The sequence below is a fragment of the Cyphomyrmex costatus genome, unplaced genomic scaffold (assembly GCF_001594065.2).
Source record: "Cyphomyrmex costatus isolate MS0001 unplaced genomic scaffold, Ccosl1.0 scaffold72, whole genome shotgun sequence".
In the NCBI taxonomy this organism is placed as follows: domain Eukaryota; kingdom Metazoa; phylum Arthropoda; class Insecta; order Hymenoptera; family Formicidae; genus Cyphomyrmex; species Cyphomyrmex costatus.
The window spans coordinates 2,254,772-2,273,905 of NW_017280289.1; the positions used below are offsets into that span (position 1 = coordinate 2,254,772).

The 19,134-nt window shown below is 33.7% G+C and overlaps 1 protein-coding gene across 6 annotated transcripts in view; it reads left to right on the forward strand.

The window, feature by feature from the left end:
• Window positions 1-19,134, forward strand: part of mtd (TLD domain-containing protein mustard) — a 157,826-nt gene that overhangs the window by 61,966 nt on the left and 76,726 nt on the right. For 4 of the 6 annotated variants that reach the window (XM_018548433.1, XM_018548435.1, XM_018548436.1 and 1 more), the window contains exon 1: window positions 10,288-10,843. The exons of the other annotated variants lie outside the window; for them this stretch is intronic. In XM_018548433.1, coding sequence (XP_018403935.1) covers window positions 10,440-10,843 — 404 coding nt within the window. In that variant the 5' untranslated portion in view covers window positions 10,288-10,439. Of the gene's footprint in view, window positions 1-10,287; window positions 10,844-19,134 lie in introns of those variants that run through there. 6 annotated transcript variants of the gene reach the window in all.

Below are 19,134 nucleotides of genomic sequence, written 5' to 3' on the forward strand. Positions count from 1 at the left end.
ATCAATGATAAGAAACTATTTTTGTAATCATGCAATTATTCTCGCAACAAAAATATATTAAATGTACATTGAAATTATGGAGAAATATAATTGTAAATATCGCTGATAGGAAATAGTTCGCGTTGTTAACATTTAATAAAAATCGATATGTGTTACATCTCATAAAGGTAATCGATTTTATCAAGATTAAACTTAATAATGATTAATGCAATTATAACAGTAAGTAATAATAATTCCGAAAATGTTTAGAATTAAAAACTTTTCTAATTTATCTGTCATTTATAACAGCACGGAGGTTTATTATAGATCATTATATTGATACTGAGAACGACGAGGTCTTGTTCGGTGTTTTTATTATGCAACATTAATGTACACCTTTTCGTACTTTTGTGACGCCGGTTGTCATTAATATTCCTCAGCAGATGTCGCACGCGTGGAATGTCAAACGAAAAGCGACGTTGTACGGTGCAGGCTTTCCCAAGCTACTGTTGGTTGTAACGCGTTTCTTTGTCTTTATCTTGCTATCGACTTTGCAAAGACTCTTGATAATCCGTATGAGGAGTCGAAAAATACTCGAGGAAGTATTCGACAAATCATGTTCACCACGAAGGTGAATAAGCAGCCACGTAAATACGCCCGGGAATTTTGTCGTTCGTGCGTACGTTACAAAGAGCGCGTCACTCGCGTCTTTTAATTTAATTGGTGGAACTTTCGAAGAGTTGCTCGATATCTACAAGTGGTTTTTCATTACACGAAATGATATCATACAGCATGACGCATCGCGTTGCACGATGAATCTAACAATACGTAAACATTTCGATCTATTGAAGATAAATGTTGCATTCAACTCGTGTCACAGTGCGTTACACGTTGTTTTTGCCACATTTTTTATCTTATAAATAATTGATTTTACATTTCTATTGTAACCAACCCACTTTCTGAAATGTTCTTTTAGTATATATAATAATCTTCAAGTAAAAAGAATACAATGATATTTATTAATTCATAACTGGAATTAATATATGGGTCTTGAATATCCTGATAATCCGAGAATTTTTCCTAATTTGTAAATAGTAATGAATTGGAATAATTTTATGTTTTTTAATTCTATTTTTTAGTTTTAAACTTGAAAAATTCTTTTAAAAAATAATACTAATAACAAAAGTTTTGGTAGGTTCCTACGAATCATATGTTCTTTTAGCATCAAATAATATGTGGAATAATATAGGTGTGTTCTTATTACGAGTTAAATATGTAGAAGAGTGAGATCTTAAAGAATAAAACAATATTAAACAAAGATTCTTAATATTTTTTATTTTATTCTTTGAGATACAATTTTGAAATAAGTAATGTATATATATATAATATATTTAATTAATGGTACAATAAAGAGTAAATGATTTTTATTAAAACAACTATATACGAGTATGACTACGTTGAAAGTGGATTTTGGATATTCGATTATCCGAATTATCGGTGCACTGTTTTTGACATCGTAACGTGACGAATAATGTAGTGATAGTGATTGATCGATGAAACAATTTCAAATAGCTTTTTATTGGTCGACGATTTTCTATATAGAGACGATTTTTAATCACACAACTCTAATTGATTGCAATCAATATAATTGCTTTATTGAATATATATTGATCTGTGCACTTCGTCTTTTTTTCTTTTTCTATCGCTGTATCGATACTAACGATAAAACTCGATGTGATTTCAGTTTTAGATTTTTATATTGCGAAAGTTAAATTAAAGAATTAAATTAAATCGACTACGCGCGATCTCTATACGTGATCTGCAGAAACGTTCCGCCGAATGTGCACTGGTGAAAAAAAGGACACCTATAAAACAATACAATATAAAAATTATATCAATGTTATAATTAAATTCGAACTCTGATCGAACATACTAGAATTCGCACAGAATCACAAAAACCATTGAAAAGGCATCTCTTTATCCGATTGCATACGTTCGCGGATTTTCGAGATGGAAGTTTATAATTCCGTTGGATCGTAAATCGCCGTTTTACGACGAGATATACCAGACAGATACGCTACGAGTTTCATCGATCTTTTTTATCCCATCTGAGTTCACGAAGGTCGGATCTGCCCAATAATATCGTCAGGCTGACATTTAATACGTATAATCGTAACGGAGGACTCGATTTTTCCTCCATTTTCCGTTACTTTGGGAAGAGGAGGGGAGAATGCGCTTCTTTAATCACTTGATATAACTCGACAGATAACACAAAAATATTAATCTATGTGATATTATCCAAAAAAGAATTCATATATTATTTTCAAAAAGATTAAATAAAAATAGTAATCTTACTTACACACTAAGAAAAAATTTAGTAAATTTCTTTGTCAGTGTAAATACATATATTATAGTTTATTCCTTTTATTACCGGAATAATTTCTATGATTATTAAAATTTTATGTTAAATTTGGCCTTTTGGCAAATTCAATATTTATATAGTATTATATATATTAATAGTCTTAACAAATCTAAACAAATACAACATTTAATTCAAGTTAAAAAAAATTTAATGAAATCTGCTTCCAAGTTTATATGTATTTCACACAATTGAAAGTGTTATAACGAAGTTAGTTATTTTCTACGATTACGATGGCTTATTTGAGCGACCCGTGTGAAGCTGGCCCCTCAGTATTAAGAAATCGATTTTTTTTCTTCGCATGCATTTGTTTGCTCATCGTTTGCTCACGAATGCTCAGTTGGAATTTTCGTTTGCTCACCCTTAGAGTTCAAAAGATACAAGAAAATTAAGTTTCGGTATCGAATTAAAAAATCGATTTTTTAATATTGGGGGGCCAGCTTCATACGGGTATTTGAGCGTGGTATTTTTGTTGTTGCGCAAATGTTCACGTAGAAAAGCACAATTTCAAATCGCTGCTCCAATTTGTAGGACGGACAACGTGAGCACAATATGTTACGATGGAAAAGAAGAGACTTATCACACGGTCCAAATTATTCTTATGACTAATCGGTTGAAATTGACACGTGACGTTGTTGCTTTCAGGAAATCTGACATAATTAATATATATGTTGCTTTTTAATTCAGTCAAATATCAATCTTCATTAAGGATGACACATGTATTTAGTGATTGCACCGATTCGTAGTTAAACAAGAAGCGTAAAAAATAAAAAAGAAGGAATTTTATTCGATTTATTATCTGTAAAAAAATTAGGAACACTTTATTTTTATCGTATTGAATATGATACAGTTCATTTTCAAATATTACCGTACTTTGTTATCAAAATATATTATTTAGATCATAATTGCTTTTTTTTTTAAATCTTTGAGTACTATGGTTATTAAGGATTACACTTATGCTTTTATAAATGATTTTGTATCAATAGCTATGAAAATCTTTTTGTTTAAACGAAAAAGGGAGCAGGTTTGCTGTCGTGATTTGAAAGAAAAGAATTTAATCCCGTTTATGATTTCGGTAGTTATGTCGTAAACCTGTTTTACGACACGTAAATCCAACAGCAAATGCACATCTAATAAAGTATGTTTAATTAATTGAAGCTCTCTAATACGCGAGATTATTCCAGCACTGTGAAATACCTTTTCGCGAGTAGTGTTTCAATGTCTACATTTAGTAAACATTGTGTTTTTATTTATAGACTTAATTTTATTGATCTTCAACATTAGAATCTGTAAAGCCTATTATAATCTTTTAATAATTGTATAACTATTATATGTGTATACATGAAATATCTTACAGAATTAAGAATGTATAATAAATGTAATTTACTTAATTAAAAATTATTTTAAATTGTATTAAAATTTTTTAATTTTACTTAAAAAATTTTTATTTTTTATTTTTAATAGACTTAAGAATTATTTTCTATTTAAGGGGATATTAGAGTGACGACCAAACTTCGAAGAAATTGTCAATTTTACCGATTGAATGCAATTTACATAAATATGATTTTAAGTATTTTAAATAGATATATAACCAAACTACTTGTAAAAGTACCTATATTTGAATAATATACTATAAAGGAGTATTTTAGAATCTTCAGTTTATATGATTTTGAAGTTTACAAGAGAAATAAATAAAATATGATGTGAGTGTACGAGAGTGTTACACTTAAATCGTATTTTGTTTGTTTATTTCTTTTGTAAGCTTCAAATATAAGTTTAGGATTTTATGTTTTCAAATGTGAATAGATATACTTTCAGTTTGATTACATACTTAAAATTATTTATCTCATGAAATAATCTATGTGAAAATATAGGAAACTATAATTAAAAATATAATAAAGTTATAAGGCTCTCTATGTGTATAAAACAAAGTATATATAGAATAAGGGCAAAGAGCCAGTAACACAATTAATTTAAATTTAAATAATAATAATAATCATGTAAATAAAGTAACAAAGAAGTTTAATGTAATATATTAATTCTGTATTATTTATTATATTAAACATCGTTGTTACTTTATTTACATGATTGTTATTATTTAAATTTAAATTAATTGTGTTACGGGCTCTTTGCCCTTATATTTTATATACGTAATTTACAAACTTTTTTTGATTTTTCATATATTTACATAGTTTTGTATCTTTCGATATTTGTTTGCGTATTTCCTTTTATTATGGAGAAAGATTTTTTATTCTGTATACGTAAGGACAGTAGAAAAATAGAAAAAAGTGTTTTTTCAGTATTTTTTAAATAGTAAGCGTTAAAAAATATAAAAAAGATTTTTATTCTAAAAATTTGAGTAAAATTATTTATTGTTTAAAAGATATTTATACGCGTTCATTGTATATTTATTATATACATATAAAATATTAATTATAAATACATATGATGTGTATTAATTATAGTATTTTATATAGAAGAACTCGACAAATTAAATAAGATAAATTACTTATAAATTAAGCTTCATTATGACGGATTTGTTTGGAAATAATTTTCGAGTCGTCGCGAGTTTAGCCCGCGCTCTCGCACGCGCACGGCGATCGATCGTCAGGCGTGGGAATGTCACTGCGCGATCAGCTGTCTAACTACAAGGCCACCACGAGGAGACACTTACACCCGTTTCCACGACATTTCCGCCCTGTCGCTCACTCGCCGAGACGAAGTTTCCGTCGCACGTCCGCGCATTTTCCTAACGAGGCAGGCTCCGATTAACGAGGCAGGCGGATGGATGTCCAGAACGGTGCAAACAATTGGTCAATTCGGCCCGCGTATCCAATTACGAAATTGGCAACGATGAAAACACGGGCCGGACTCTTAATTCAATTCAACCAATTAGAGCCTTCCCGTTGTCCGTCCGTGGAGGCTGAATAGTACGCTTCTTGCCTCTCACTCGTTGAGAACATTTCTGCAGCAAACAACGTCACGCTCTTTGTTCTGTCCGAGATAGTGTCCCTCTTGCGCTCGACAAGCATTCTCGAAGCATTGCATGTTAAAACTACTACCTTCAAAAGTCGATTAATAATGTTTTTCTTCTCTCGGATTCTTTCACGAAACCAGATCCGAGTTGTAATTAAAACTTGAATAAAAAATACTTAATGGACACTCTTGGGTTTACGAGAAGATCTTTGGGAATTGTTTCTTCAATATATAGTTGACAGTTTAATTTAGTAAATAAAAAGCTGTTTGCCTAAAGTTTATTTCTCATGATTTCTGATGGATGTGTTTTACATCAAAGTTTTTTTTTTTAATTAGTGCAATGGAAGACAGTCAATTTGCGGAACTGTAAATTTCATCGTACTTTTACGTAATTTCTCTTTCTCTTTCTCTATTTAATTTAATTCTTACAAGACAAAAAGTAAACAAAAGGGAATGCTGTGCCTTGACAATACGAGCGTAATTAGAGTATAAAGTTGGCCAAACTTACCAACATTGATATATATATATAGTAGTCATTAATTTCTTAGAAGATTATATATTTATTTAAGTACTAAAATTTATTTATATTAGCTTTTAAATTAATAATAAGATATTGATATAATAAAAAAATATATGTGAATGATATATTGCAACATAAATAAAATAATTGATTAAACAATAAAATCATCTATATATTTCGATGATATATATATATAGATGAAAGAAGAAAGTTTATTTAAACAACACAGAATCTGTTTGAGTGTATTTTTATTTATTTACATTCAGAAAATTATTGGCATAGCTTGCGTTGCAGGATGCAGCAGCCCCTATAAGTAAATCGGAGTAAATGTCGAATAAACAAGCGGGTGTGGTCAATCTCTTGTTGGTCCAGAACTGGGTCAAGATCAAACGCAGGGCGCCAAGATGTATGATGAATGATTGAAAAAATATCCCGCGGCCAACCGTGAATTAAATGGCAGTGTGATATCGCGAATTGTGTAATCAATTTGAAGTAGCTATTTGAACGCGATATCTAGGAATATCGGGACATTCAAACGTTGATACCAGGATGCGATTAAGATTTCTGGGATATATTTTTTTTATATTTTTCCCTCTCTCGATTTTTGTATCCCTCTAAGTGGCAAAATATGTTGCAATCAATTGACTTATCATTTATACAACTTTTTTCGCTTTTATTGTTTATCTCTCGAATAAGTTATAAATTATTGTTTATCTGCTTACACTTTTACTTCTATACAGATACTCCGTAAATTTTACGACCGTTATCATTATTATCAATCATAATCTTGTCATCCCTGAAGATAATAAAAATTTATATTAACAAATTTGTGATGAAAGCACTTGTCAGAATGTCGTGAAATTTATTGTATAAATGTTATAACAAATATACTTATTTCAGTGAGTTCATGTATTATTGTCATACTTTTCAAACTAAAATCAAAACGAGAGAAAATGTATCTTTTTAAATTTGCAAAGAGACGAACTTATAAGATCACAAATAATACAGGCAAATGTCTTCCCTTTTATAAATCAATCGATGATATTTCTTGCTCAACAATAATTTCAATGAAATTATCGATATATTTCTTATTGATATTGATGTTATTATATCTTACTTTGTTTTATCATTCTTGGATGTACTACTATCAAATTGATTAACTTAGTTTAGATTATCTCGTTAAAGTAAATTTACACGATGTGATTTTAAAAGCTCTCGATGTACAAGTTTAAGAATATCTAAAAAACAAAGATTATACAAAAAACTACAACAACGCGAGATGTGATCCTAAAAATATTAAAAATTTTTGAAATTTATCTACATATACGATCAAAGTTTAATCTACTATCATTAATTGTTTATCTTATACTCAGTAAAAATTCATAGTATATCTTAAAATATTTGATTATCTAAACTTTGTAATTGTGCTTTACAGTGTTAGAGTTTCTTACATTTTTCTTAAATAACTTTGTTTCAAAATGTAGTATTTTCGAATATCTCTGTGTCTCTCTCTCTCTCTCTCTCTTAACTTTTCTTCAATTACATTGTGAAAAATTGTTTATAACAAATTCTTTTCACAGCCTGATATAATTTCAAGTTACATGATTTTATACTTCAGATTTGATCTCTTTAGAATGAAAAGAACCATTCAATCAGAATACATTAACGTAAAGATACAGTAATTTAAAATACACCGAACCTATGAATACAAGTAAAAGTTAAGAAAATTCTGGAGCAAATACCAATTAGTATTAAACTCGATATACTAAATAGTTAATTTTAAACTTAATTTACTCAAGTTTTTACTCGACGAGATTATTGAATTTTGTACAATCTTCCATTCTGAGCGCAGAGAACAGACAGTCTACAAAGCAATTTAATTTTTTTAGCGTCTAGAGTCTTTTTAGAAGCGCAATAAATATTTAACAACTCGTGTTTATATTGCACACTTTGCGCTACACAACCACATATATCTAAACTTAAATTAAAGCTGCTCGTAACCTCCGTGAAAAAGAGATAAGTATACTAAAATAGGCAGGTATATCGTTAAAAACGTGTCATGTTACTATTTCTACGTTTGAAAACACCCTGGATCCATAAGAGACGTTGGAGAAACATTTATAAAATTTGAACGACGTTGCCTCTCTTTTTGGTATTTTCATGTAATTTTATGAAAAAAATAACTGCTATCCGAGTTGGATCATAGAATCCTGCAAACGGACGATCGCGATCAAGTATAGATTTCCTCCGGTCTCGAAACGAGAATCAGGATCGATCAGATTTCGTGCGTATCCTCTCGTACACGCGTTCGTCGCGACTCGGGGTGGGGGATGCGCCGCGAAAGAGAGACAGTCGTGCGAGGCGGGCAATGCGGCACGCGTATAAATACAAGCGGTCGCGTTCGCTCGCGCTTAGTTGCTACGATACTCGATTCACACGTGGCTGCCGTTGATCGAGCTCGTCCTCGATCCATGCTAGCTAAAAGTCTCGTCCGACGTTTTCCCGCGTATTCCGTATATACACTCTCGGCGTGTTTTGCGTGCGTGCGTGCAGTTTGATAACGAGAGCGAGTCGAAGGGAAAATAAAGAGGACGCGAGAAAGAGAGCGGCGGCTCTTCCTCGCCCTCGACTCCGATTAATCCAGCAGTGTCTTAATCGCGCGTGCGAGAGCGACGCACAAAGAAGGGAATATATTTAACTGGCAGGATATAAAGGGAGAAGGAAAGGGAGAAAGGTCTTATGTCTGTCCTCGAGAAGCTCGTCCTCTCGCATTTTCGTCGTCGGGCGGTGATGCGAAACAACGGAGTCTCGTCCCTGCCGCCCCCGGCAGGCGAGGGCTGGTCGAGGTAAAGAAACGGAACGAACGTAGTCACGAGAATCGGCCGGACTCGCTAATATAGGAAAATATCTCTATTTTTCGGAGAACTGAAAAACGGAGGCGTTTCGTGCCAGGTACAGAGGATTAAATAAATAATAAATAAATAAACGCGCGCGCGGATCTCTCCCCAGGTGGGTCAACGATCGACGCGGATCCCAACCGCGTTCTCCTCTCCACGGGGCGTATCCGCCGATCAAGAGCACACGTACGCATTGGCGTACTCCTACGTAGGTAGCACGCGTTTCACGAGAGTGACCGCGTCGACGGCGTCGTCGGCGCCGGGAGTGAAAAGGCGGTCGACCGTTTAGCTGCTTTCACCTGACGGGCCGCGCCGCGCCGCGCCGCGCCGCGCCGCCGGTGGAATAATGCCGTTGATCGCGCTTTAACGCTCCGTCGTGTCGCCGTACCTTCGTCTCTTATCTGTGTGAGAAACGACAGCTGTACGTCATCGATAACCGTCGCCGGATAACGTTTCTTCACCGCAAGATCGTCTTCGTTTGATTAAAGGCGATAAGCTCGTCGAATTTATTAGTGCAACCGGCGAGAAATGTACGATCTTATCGTATAATCTGGATCGAATATCACGCAAGCCAAGTCAACAAACGTCACGAGAGAGAATCTCTATTCCCTCTGCGACGCTTTGGAATTCGTGGACACACCGCAGCGTAACCCTCGACGATTTCGACAGTGTATAATATTAAATAGACTGCGGCGGAAGATCGTGGCACTCGTGAATGCTTGGAATCTGTGGGATCCGGTGGATATGATGGATACACTCAATCCGTAAATACTTAATCGTGAATGTCGTACTTTTCGACGGCTTGTCTCCTATAAATTATTATTACGTTCTTCATCTCTTAATTGCCTGTCGTTTGTAATTTAGTGGCGGAGGATGACAAAGTAACGTTTACACTCTGTACATTAGTGGAAAAGACAAGTTTAAAATTTTACTCTTTCGACGTGTGTTTAATTAAACGAGTTTTAAATTAATTTGACCTAATCATTCGTGTGTTGGTCTCCTTCTACCATTATTTATAAATTATTCGGTCAACGCCGTTGACTCGTCGGTGGTTCCTCATTTCGTAGGATTAACGAATGTATTTTGTACGCCATCTGACCCTAAAGGATGTCTCTGGTGTGAGATATTAACGACGATGTGAGATTTTAGCCTCGTTCGATCTTCAACGACCTTGCTTCTGTAAGACGTTAACCCGACATTAGCGGTATCAACGAAGAGCCAACGGTCTTTCGCAACGGTCTCCCCTCGGTACCATAACCAATAAGTACTTAATCTAGACGCGAGCTGACCCTTGGTGACCTCGATACAAGATACTAACACGACATTTCCGACGCTTTCCTGCGCGATGCGCATTACGCGACTGTAAACCGCTCGTCGTATGGACGTGGCCATTCCAGTTAGCATGGAAACAGCCAAGATGTATATCAGCGAACCGCAGAACGGTCATCCGACCACTAAGTACGCTTCGACCAACTCCATCCCTGCGATGATGGAGCAGGAGTCATCGCTGGCAAGGATCCTCGGCACCGTTGGAAGGCAGCGTGAGAACGCAGCGATCTTGCGGGACACAAAGGCTCGCCGGCACAGCGTTCTGGAGGATCTGAAAGCTCGACGAGACAGCTTGTTCCAAAGGGCTCGTAGGGTCAGCATGTTCGAGGAGAAGGAGAATAGCGCCAAGGACACTATTAAGGACAACATCAAGATCGACGTTAAGGATAGCAGCGCGACGAAGGAGAAGGCAAAGGACAAAAGGAGAGGTAGCGACAGTGGCAGGAGAGGCTCGGTGTTTTACGTGTCCGAGGATCTGCTGGAGGAGAATCAGGAAGTATTGGAGAACGAAGACCGCGACCGTATGGTTCAGGAGGCGAAGAAGGCACGCCGGAAATCCTGGCATCCACTCGTCAAGCCACCCAAGCTGGATCGCAAAAGGAGGAAGGGTGTGTCTGGCGCTCCTTCGGAGATTGGCAGCACTGAGGGACTTTTTTCGCAAAGTTATCCGCGACAGAAGAGGCCATCCTGGTGGAACATTTTCGTACCGGAGTCAGTCTCCAGGTATTTATTGCGATTGCTGCGCGCGAACGGAATGCTCGTTATTTTATGAATAATCACGTACTCATAGCAATCCTCTGAGTGAATTCAGAAAATTCAATTTTTGGAAGACTAATTAAGACAAGCGAAAATGAGACACATAAATTTTCAGCGAAGTCTTATCGAAATACACAACTATAACTGAATGAATCACGCATGAATTCAGTAATGTCATAAATATATGATAATATTTTCGTTACAAAAAACGCATCGTGCTCTTAGTAACATCGTACATCAAATAAGAGAGAGAAAGAATTTGCGACGCGACTGGGAACATAAATTTTGGCATAATTCGTTTCATATTTATGTCTTTTAATTATTTGGCAAATAAATTTCACTGATAATCATTTCGAGCGACTTATTCGTACATCAATTGCAGTTAATAAACATTAAGCGATCAGTGCGGAGTCGTAAAGACGTGTTTCACACTGCTCGAAAAAAACTTGCGCGATGAAATATAAATAAACGATACTTTAACGCCATAATGATCGGTATATGCAATAATTTCCAAATATCAATACCCAATTTGCAGTAACTTTCGTAATGATATATGTATGTATTCATGTTTCTGACTGACCTCCAGTATACAGACAAAAATTACGATTGAGATAACGAGAGAGAGAGAGAGAGAGAGAGAAAGAGAGAGGGGAGGGGGGTGTAATGTGGATATTTCATTAATTCTGGGTAATGTCCAATATTTCGATAAAAATTACGCCTTCCAACGTTTCGATGCCTTCAACTATTGACCATTTTCACCTATCATGTCACGTAATGTTAAACTTTTGTGACATGATAGTTAATTTGTATCACCAAATGATTTTGAGCATTATAATATGCAGTTAATTGTAATAATAATATATTGCAATGAATGATTTTATATATGTATATAAATTATTATTACATGAATATAAATAGTTCGTGAAGACATGCTGTTTGTCTTAGATCGTTATCAATCTGTTAATATGTGTGTTAATATATAGCCCGACACGTGGACTCGATTTTGGGTGAAAAGTCTCGAATAAACACGTGCCGTTTAGGTAAATATTTTGGGATGTCGACGGCATTTGAAATCATCTGGGCTCGCGGAAATCTTTTGTCGTTCACCAGACAAGAAACATTATCGTTTTAGATAACGATTCTTTGTAATGGTCACAGTATTTTGCGAAAATAATGATAATTCCTTGTCGATATGAAGCATATATGTATAAATGAGATTTTGAAAGCATCAATAAAAATAATTTTAGCCGACGAACAAAGAGCTTTGAACTCATACATAATAATATATAAACAGTTAAATTTCGCCTTTTATCGAGACTTTATTTGAAATTTAAGTAAAAATATCTAACCGTGGTGGTTTATTTTTTCCACAAAATACAGTCTTTTTGACAGAAGAGACTGGGCAAAGAACTTGTTTACTCTACGTTTCAGAATGAAAAATATTGTTGGTGAAAACAACGGATTTCAAGCAAGAAACATGACAGGGAAATTAAATGCGGAACAAAAATAAATAAGATTATTGTGAGTTCGATTTAGTTCAAGATTAAATTCAGACGTCATCTTGTTTTCACTGTATATTCCAGCTGGAAGTAATGTGACATTTTATAAAGATTTTGAGGGAAATGAAATTTTCGATACTTTAATATTTGCTCAAACAATATTTCCGAGAACATTTTATGAAAGTCCCTCGTTGCATTACAATCTCGCGATTTCTCTACGAAAGACTTATTCGCGGAAGTCATCGCGAAAAATCAGCATTCGCTTGTCCCCTTCACAATTCGCCATAAAATCTTATCCAAGCTGGCGGAACCGGACGATTCCGATGAACGTGCTTAGTGAGTAATGTAGAAAGTTTCGATCTTAATTGCGTTATGTAATTCACGTGCGTGATTGATTTCCTGAGTTATCGCGAATCTCGAAAAATAGATATTATCTAAAAAGATAATCGTTTCATTCGTTGAACTAATTGCAGAATTTCTTTCAAGTGCAAAGAAGTGGTGCAAATCATCCACTATTTTTAAAGAGGCTATTAATCGGAATGATTGATTTTTCTTATACATTTTCAATTTTATGTGATTATCTTTCTGCTCTTAAAAACAAATTTAATTGCTGCTTAACTGCTGTGCTGGAAATCATGTATTCTTTTTTAATTATAATATAATCGTGAGTAATTAAAAAAAAATTAATTTATTGTTCATAAAAGTCATGCATAAAGCTATGCATTTATAATATAAATTTTAACATTTTTCGCTTATTGTGTATCTTTAAACTCGTGCTACAAAGTGTTCTTAAGCTGTTACTTGGAAACGTTAAAGTCTAAAAACATAATATTTTAATATGAAATGATTTAATTTCCGAAAAGACTAAATATTCTGCTTCTAGGCTTTAGCATTTTTAAGTAGAAATTTCAAAGTCGAAACCGGAAACATTACTCAGGTTTAAATCTTTCATCACTCGTGCTTTAAACTGTCAACACTATGAGTCTATGTATTAACATCGTCTGATATTAATGTTTGCATTATTTAATCAACGTAACTTGCTGATAACTTTCGTTATATGTCATCTCGTGCGATTAGTTATACGAATCTCACTGTCAGCGTTATCGTTGTTAAATATTAACGGCAAAAGATGAATTCGAACTTTGAAAGTATGGTCGGTTTCTTCGTTGCTAACTTCATTGAAACGAACGAAATTTAGAAAAATATTCGCTGCTAGGTATAATATTATAAAAAAAAATGTTTCAAAATCGTTGTTTAAAAAAAAGATGTTTTTGTTTTTTTAACGACATTTTTCTCAAACTGGTAGGCAAATTTTGGTATCGAATTCAATAAGCAAAAATACAATACATCGGAATAGATTTTATACATAAAAAAATGAAAAATCAAATTTTGTAGGACAGTATAATTACAGCATTAAAAGTTAACAAAAAGTTATTTAAAATATTTCAAATACTTTATACATATATATGTATATGTTGCAACTTGCATGAAGGATTAAGTATTTCTGTCACTATTGTATTAGACACAAAGGAACATTAATCTCGATTATTCAACGTATTTCTTTTTCTTCGTTCAATTTCGTACACGAATAAAACTCAAATATATCGTGTTTGGAAAAATTTTGGGTCGTCAAGACGGATTACTCGAAACAGGGATGTAGGCAAGCCTCTTTATGACTCGCACAAACCGGTCGCGAGGTCTTAAAATAGCCCTCTCTGTCATTAGGTGTCTTTTTCTTCGCGATCTCTCTTCGTGTCTCTCCTTTTTTCAGATACAAACTATATCAAGTTATGTCAGATATCAGTACTTTTTACTAATTACATTGTTTTTTTTATATACAAATACATTAAAAATGCGGAAATACCAAAAGAGACAATGCCTCGGAAGTGGTTATACTGGTTTCGGAAGATTTTGGATTATATCATTTTCATTAGATGAAAGGAACTGTATTTTATGTTATATGTGTGTATACATACATATATATATATATATAAAATGTTTATTTTATAATATACAAAATGTATTTTTATCTACATTTTACAAAATTCATCATTTTAATTAAAACTACCACTGAAACATTCTGTTGTAATAAGAATAATTTAATTGGATGGCTATATTTGGAGAAATAATGTAATCTCGATATGTTAAATTACTAAATTATTAAAAGGTAAATAAAATGCAAATCATGTCTCGAGAAATGCGTACTTTCACCACCGCGTCTCCTGATAGTCAAAAACGTTGCAAGTGCATCGCATATTCGTGTAGTAATTATTTGTACACAAAAGCGTGTGTACAGTGAGAACCTTGAAGGCAGATGTTACACCTGATTCAAGTACATCGCGATTCAAGTACATCGCGACCTTACATAATTTGCAAGCCTTTTCTACCGCATCTTATCGACCGACACGAAATTACTGGATGTCATGTCCCGTCCGTATTTATAGGAAAGATTTTGCATAATCGTGTTTGTACAGCTATTACTTTCCTTCCTTTAGTGTTTTTAGACGTGTAGCGGCAGTTATGCATTCTACTTGGCGACCTTATTGCGTCTTAACCACGCGTTATGCAAACTAGGACAACGATTATTGTCACTAGGAGTCTCGGGTGTTATTTCTGATGAAGCGAGAATGAGAAATACGTCTGAGTAAAAATACGCGATATCTTGTGGTACTTGTGTAAAATTTTGACACCAAATTTTTCTAATGACATTTCGAAATGTTTCGATTGTTTCCTCAACAAAATCGTAATTGGAAAATACTTTTATACAACTTTGCATAACAAAGTTTTAATGTAAAATGTTATGACTGAAATGAGATTTTTAACTTAAAATAAGATTTTAACTTAGAGTTTATATGAGATTAACGGAAGGAGATAGTTTTGGTATCCCCTTGTGTTTTAGTCTAACTTAGTCCGACAAAGATTGTGCGAAAAATGTTTGTTATGAATATTTATTGATATTTAATTGGACAGAGAGAGAGAGAGAGGGAGGGAGAATGCGTGCGAGACTGGTTTTAACTACACTTCTACACATAATTAATTCATAACTGTACATAAAACCGTAGAATTGCTTATTAGAATTTAATATTATAATTTTCAAATTAAAAAAAAATACGCACCTGCTTCCTTTTGAAATAAACATATTTATTTAATTAAACAGGAGAAAGTATATGTATGCACTGTTATATATATTATATCAAATTATTTCCAATTTGAGTTATTTCTAATCATTTATATAGGTCGCCACTGCTTGTATTCAATATGTCGTTAATTTACTAAACTAAAACAATGAAGTTAAACTATGTGTGTTAATATGTACGTTGTTTACTTTGAAATTAACTACAGAAACGAATTGATTTTTCGTTTTATTGACATTCATGGAAGTTAAAAATAATATAATATTATTTTCAACTCAAAAGATTAAGTTGCCTTTAATGTCTAATAATGTGTGGCACTTAAAAAAAGAACTTTTTAGTTTTTATTACATTATATTTAATATAATAGAGGAAATGTTCTCTCTCTCTCTCTCTCTCTCTCATTATGCCAGAGGGGATATTATCCAAGGACGCTTTAATGAATGCACATCACTTTCCCTTTCTCTCTCTTTCTCTTTTACAACTTTTTATTATATTTTATAACATGTAGTATAAATGATTCTCCATCGATAAACAGACAAGTTGACAATGCTATCCAAACACAACTGCCGTGGGACTTCATCAAGCACGCAAGGTGTGTCCTTACTGCTGATCGCTTGCGTAAAGTGCGTGCAACGCAACTTCTGTGTGAGACGGGACAGCATCGTTACGCTCTGATTCCGCCATTTCTGATCATTCTGCCGTCTTTTATGGCGCACTGAGCAAGTACAAGGCATCCAACAGCGATTTAAACCGGCAGTCTCATTCCGGCTTTTTTTTTTCGTTCGTAGCATTGCAAATCGCGTATATGCGATTTATAAAGCGTAACACATCCTGAGCAGATCGAACTTTCCACACGGAAGTTATATTTTGACTACAGTAAACATTTTATGATGTTTTATAAGAACTGAGTTACATATTATTGACAAAACATTTCGATAATCACTTTTAGAGTAAATAAGTTATTATAATCAAATCTAACGCATACTCATCGTATCCTTAAATGTTTAATTTTTGATAATATATTGAGCTAGAATATAAATGTTCGTACCGCTAATTTATTTGTGTCATATTTACATGTTTTTAAAAATTATATTATTCGAAAGGATAAAATTTTAGCTTTGAGAATCTGCTTTTTACTTACACGATGATTTATCACTGGTCGATAAAGAAAAATCATCAGAGATGTGACTACACTTTTCTATTATAGTTTTTCACGCTGTATCCAAATCCTATTAAAAGTCTCTAGCACGTCAACTTGCAATACTTTTTTGTTTAGAGTTCAGTTCACAGTTTTCTATATGTAAAATTTATCTCTCACAGAAACTCAAAAGATACGTAGTGACCTTTCGAAAGATAGAAATTTTGAGCTTTAACACCTTTTTTAAAATGTTGTTTATTTTTAACAAAGTTGCAGCTGCTTGAATTTCAAAGTTTATACATGGAAAGAAAAATGTACTAAATTTCAGAAAATAAATATTTGAATAGTACAAATATAACAATTTTTTGACAAATATTACGTTTATTCACGGAAGTATGTAAATATTTGCTAAATACAAAAATTAGTAATAATTAAATGAAGTGAATGATTCTTATACCACGTAAATATACATTTACATTTAATAAATACTCACAACTGACATTATAAATATTTATTAAAGAAATATTTATTAAAATTTGTATTTTTTTTCTCTGATCAATGTAGCGCTATGAACTTTTGTTCTTAACCCAATATTTGGTGGAGTAACGTTTATACAGTTTTTGAATTTCGATACAGATAACTACGTGTGGCAATAACTTTTATTTCGCAAAACTGTTTTTAAAACAGGCATTTTACAAAACTGGAACATTTCATCGGCAAATAAACGCCGTGCATGCATCGTAAATATTAACAATAAAACAGTTTAACATTTCGACCAGCTTTCCAAATAGATTCTCCTCGAATTCATGCCGAGATGAACGTGTGCACGTTAGAGAAAGAATAGATTCACACATGAGATAAAATTGTCATTGAATTGTTATTGTTGCACCTTACTGAGCTACAAAATTATCTATATAATATTTCAGAAGAATTGGAAATTCAGGTCAGAGCGCTGCAATGTTGCAAGAACGCGGAAGTAAAGTCATTTCTAAGCACCGTGCGGCTTAATCATTTCTTTGCGATTTGAACGAGGAAACGAGTCTCGCACTTGTGTTTACATTTCATAAACGATGCACGCATTTTAGAACGAGCAGATTTAGTTGACGAAAGACACACCATTGAGAATAGAATCTAATATCTCACTCACTGACACATACAATAATAACTTCGAAACATGATTTTATTACGATATAATTTAACACTCGACGTATTATCGTTATTTATTATAACTTTACACGTGGCACAATTACTTATGTAAATTATAATATTAACGGCCGTGTTACAGCTGAAAAAGCAACTATTATAAAATTCTTTAATATGTGATTCTTGTTCTCAATGAATCTAAGATAGTCTAAATACAGTCTTAAGACGTCACGGTCCAATCACAGAATAGTATTAGCATTTGAAAACATTATTTAAGATTGTATTGAAATTAGAACAACCTATGAACACCGGTTTTAGACCGGTATTCATAGTTGGTTCTTATTTCAAGAATATCTCAAGTAATGTATTAAAATGTTAATACGGCTCTGCGATTGGGTTTGTCACATACATGTAGTCTTAAAACTGTATTTAAAACGACCCTGAATATAAAAATCGACTATATGAATACCGACTTAAATATATAAACCATTCATATTAAGGATTCTTACAGTCAAGGAACAGTTGCTAAATTTATTCATTGGTCATTTGTTATTTTATGTATATGCTCTTTGTTTGTAACTTGATGTTTCTGCGTCACCTCATTCGTCAAAATCAATATCCTCTTGTGTATGCGTAAATAATCTGCCTGAATTTTTTTCAACGAGCTCTCCGACCGGTTACGAGGACTGTTCGGAACCAGTTTTTGGGCCGCGGTGAGCGCGCGCGAAACGTTGCATTTGCATCGTGCGTCGTGGCTGAAAGGGTGCCAAAGATGTGAAATAGCGGAATATACGAGCTCTCTCTCATGCGTTGTCGAGGGGCACGCAAAGCGACCCGGGCACGAAGATATTGCGATATATTATTTTTACTCACACGTCGGGCTCGTACCAACGTTTCAGGGACGGCGCGCGTTGCACGTGTGCATCCTTGCGAGACGCGGAACACGATTCGTTTCGGCGTTTTATTACCTTAAAAATGCATTCGGAACGAGAGTGCTTTCACGATGGCATGCAACAACTACGTGCAGTTTCGACGGGAACGACAAATGCAGATTATGCGATAACAACCAACCGATTTAATGAAATAGGAAGCGTGTATAGGAAACGCAAATAGAAAGCTAGGCAGTAAATATGATGTCATAGTGCCTGGGCGATGGCTGTAATATTTATATTATTTATTCTCTGTCAAATTTGATTTTCGTACCCTTACTACTAATCCTTTAAAACTTTTTATCGTGACGTAGCATTATAGTTTTTTTTTTATATACTTTGTATATACAATAAGATAAAGACTTCTTTTCGTCCTATTTTACTGACAGATAATATAAACTTCAAGTACTATAAG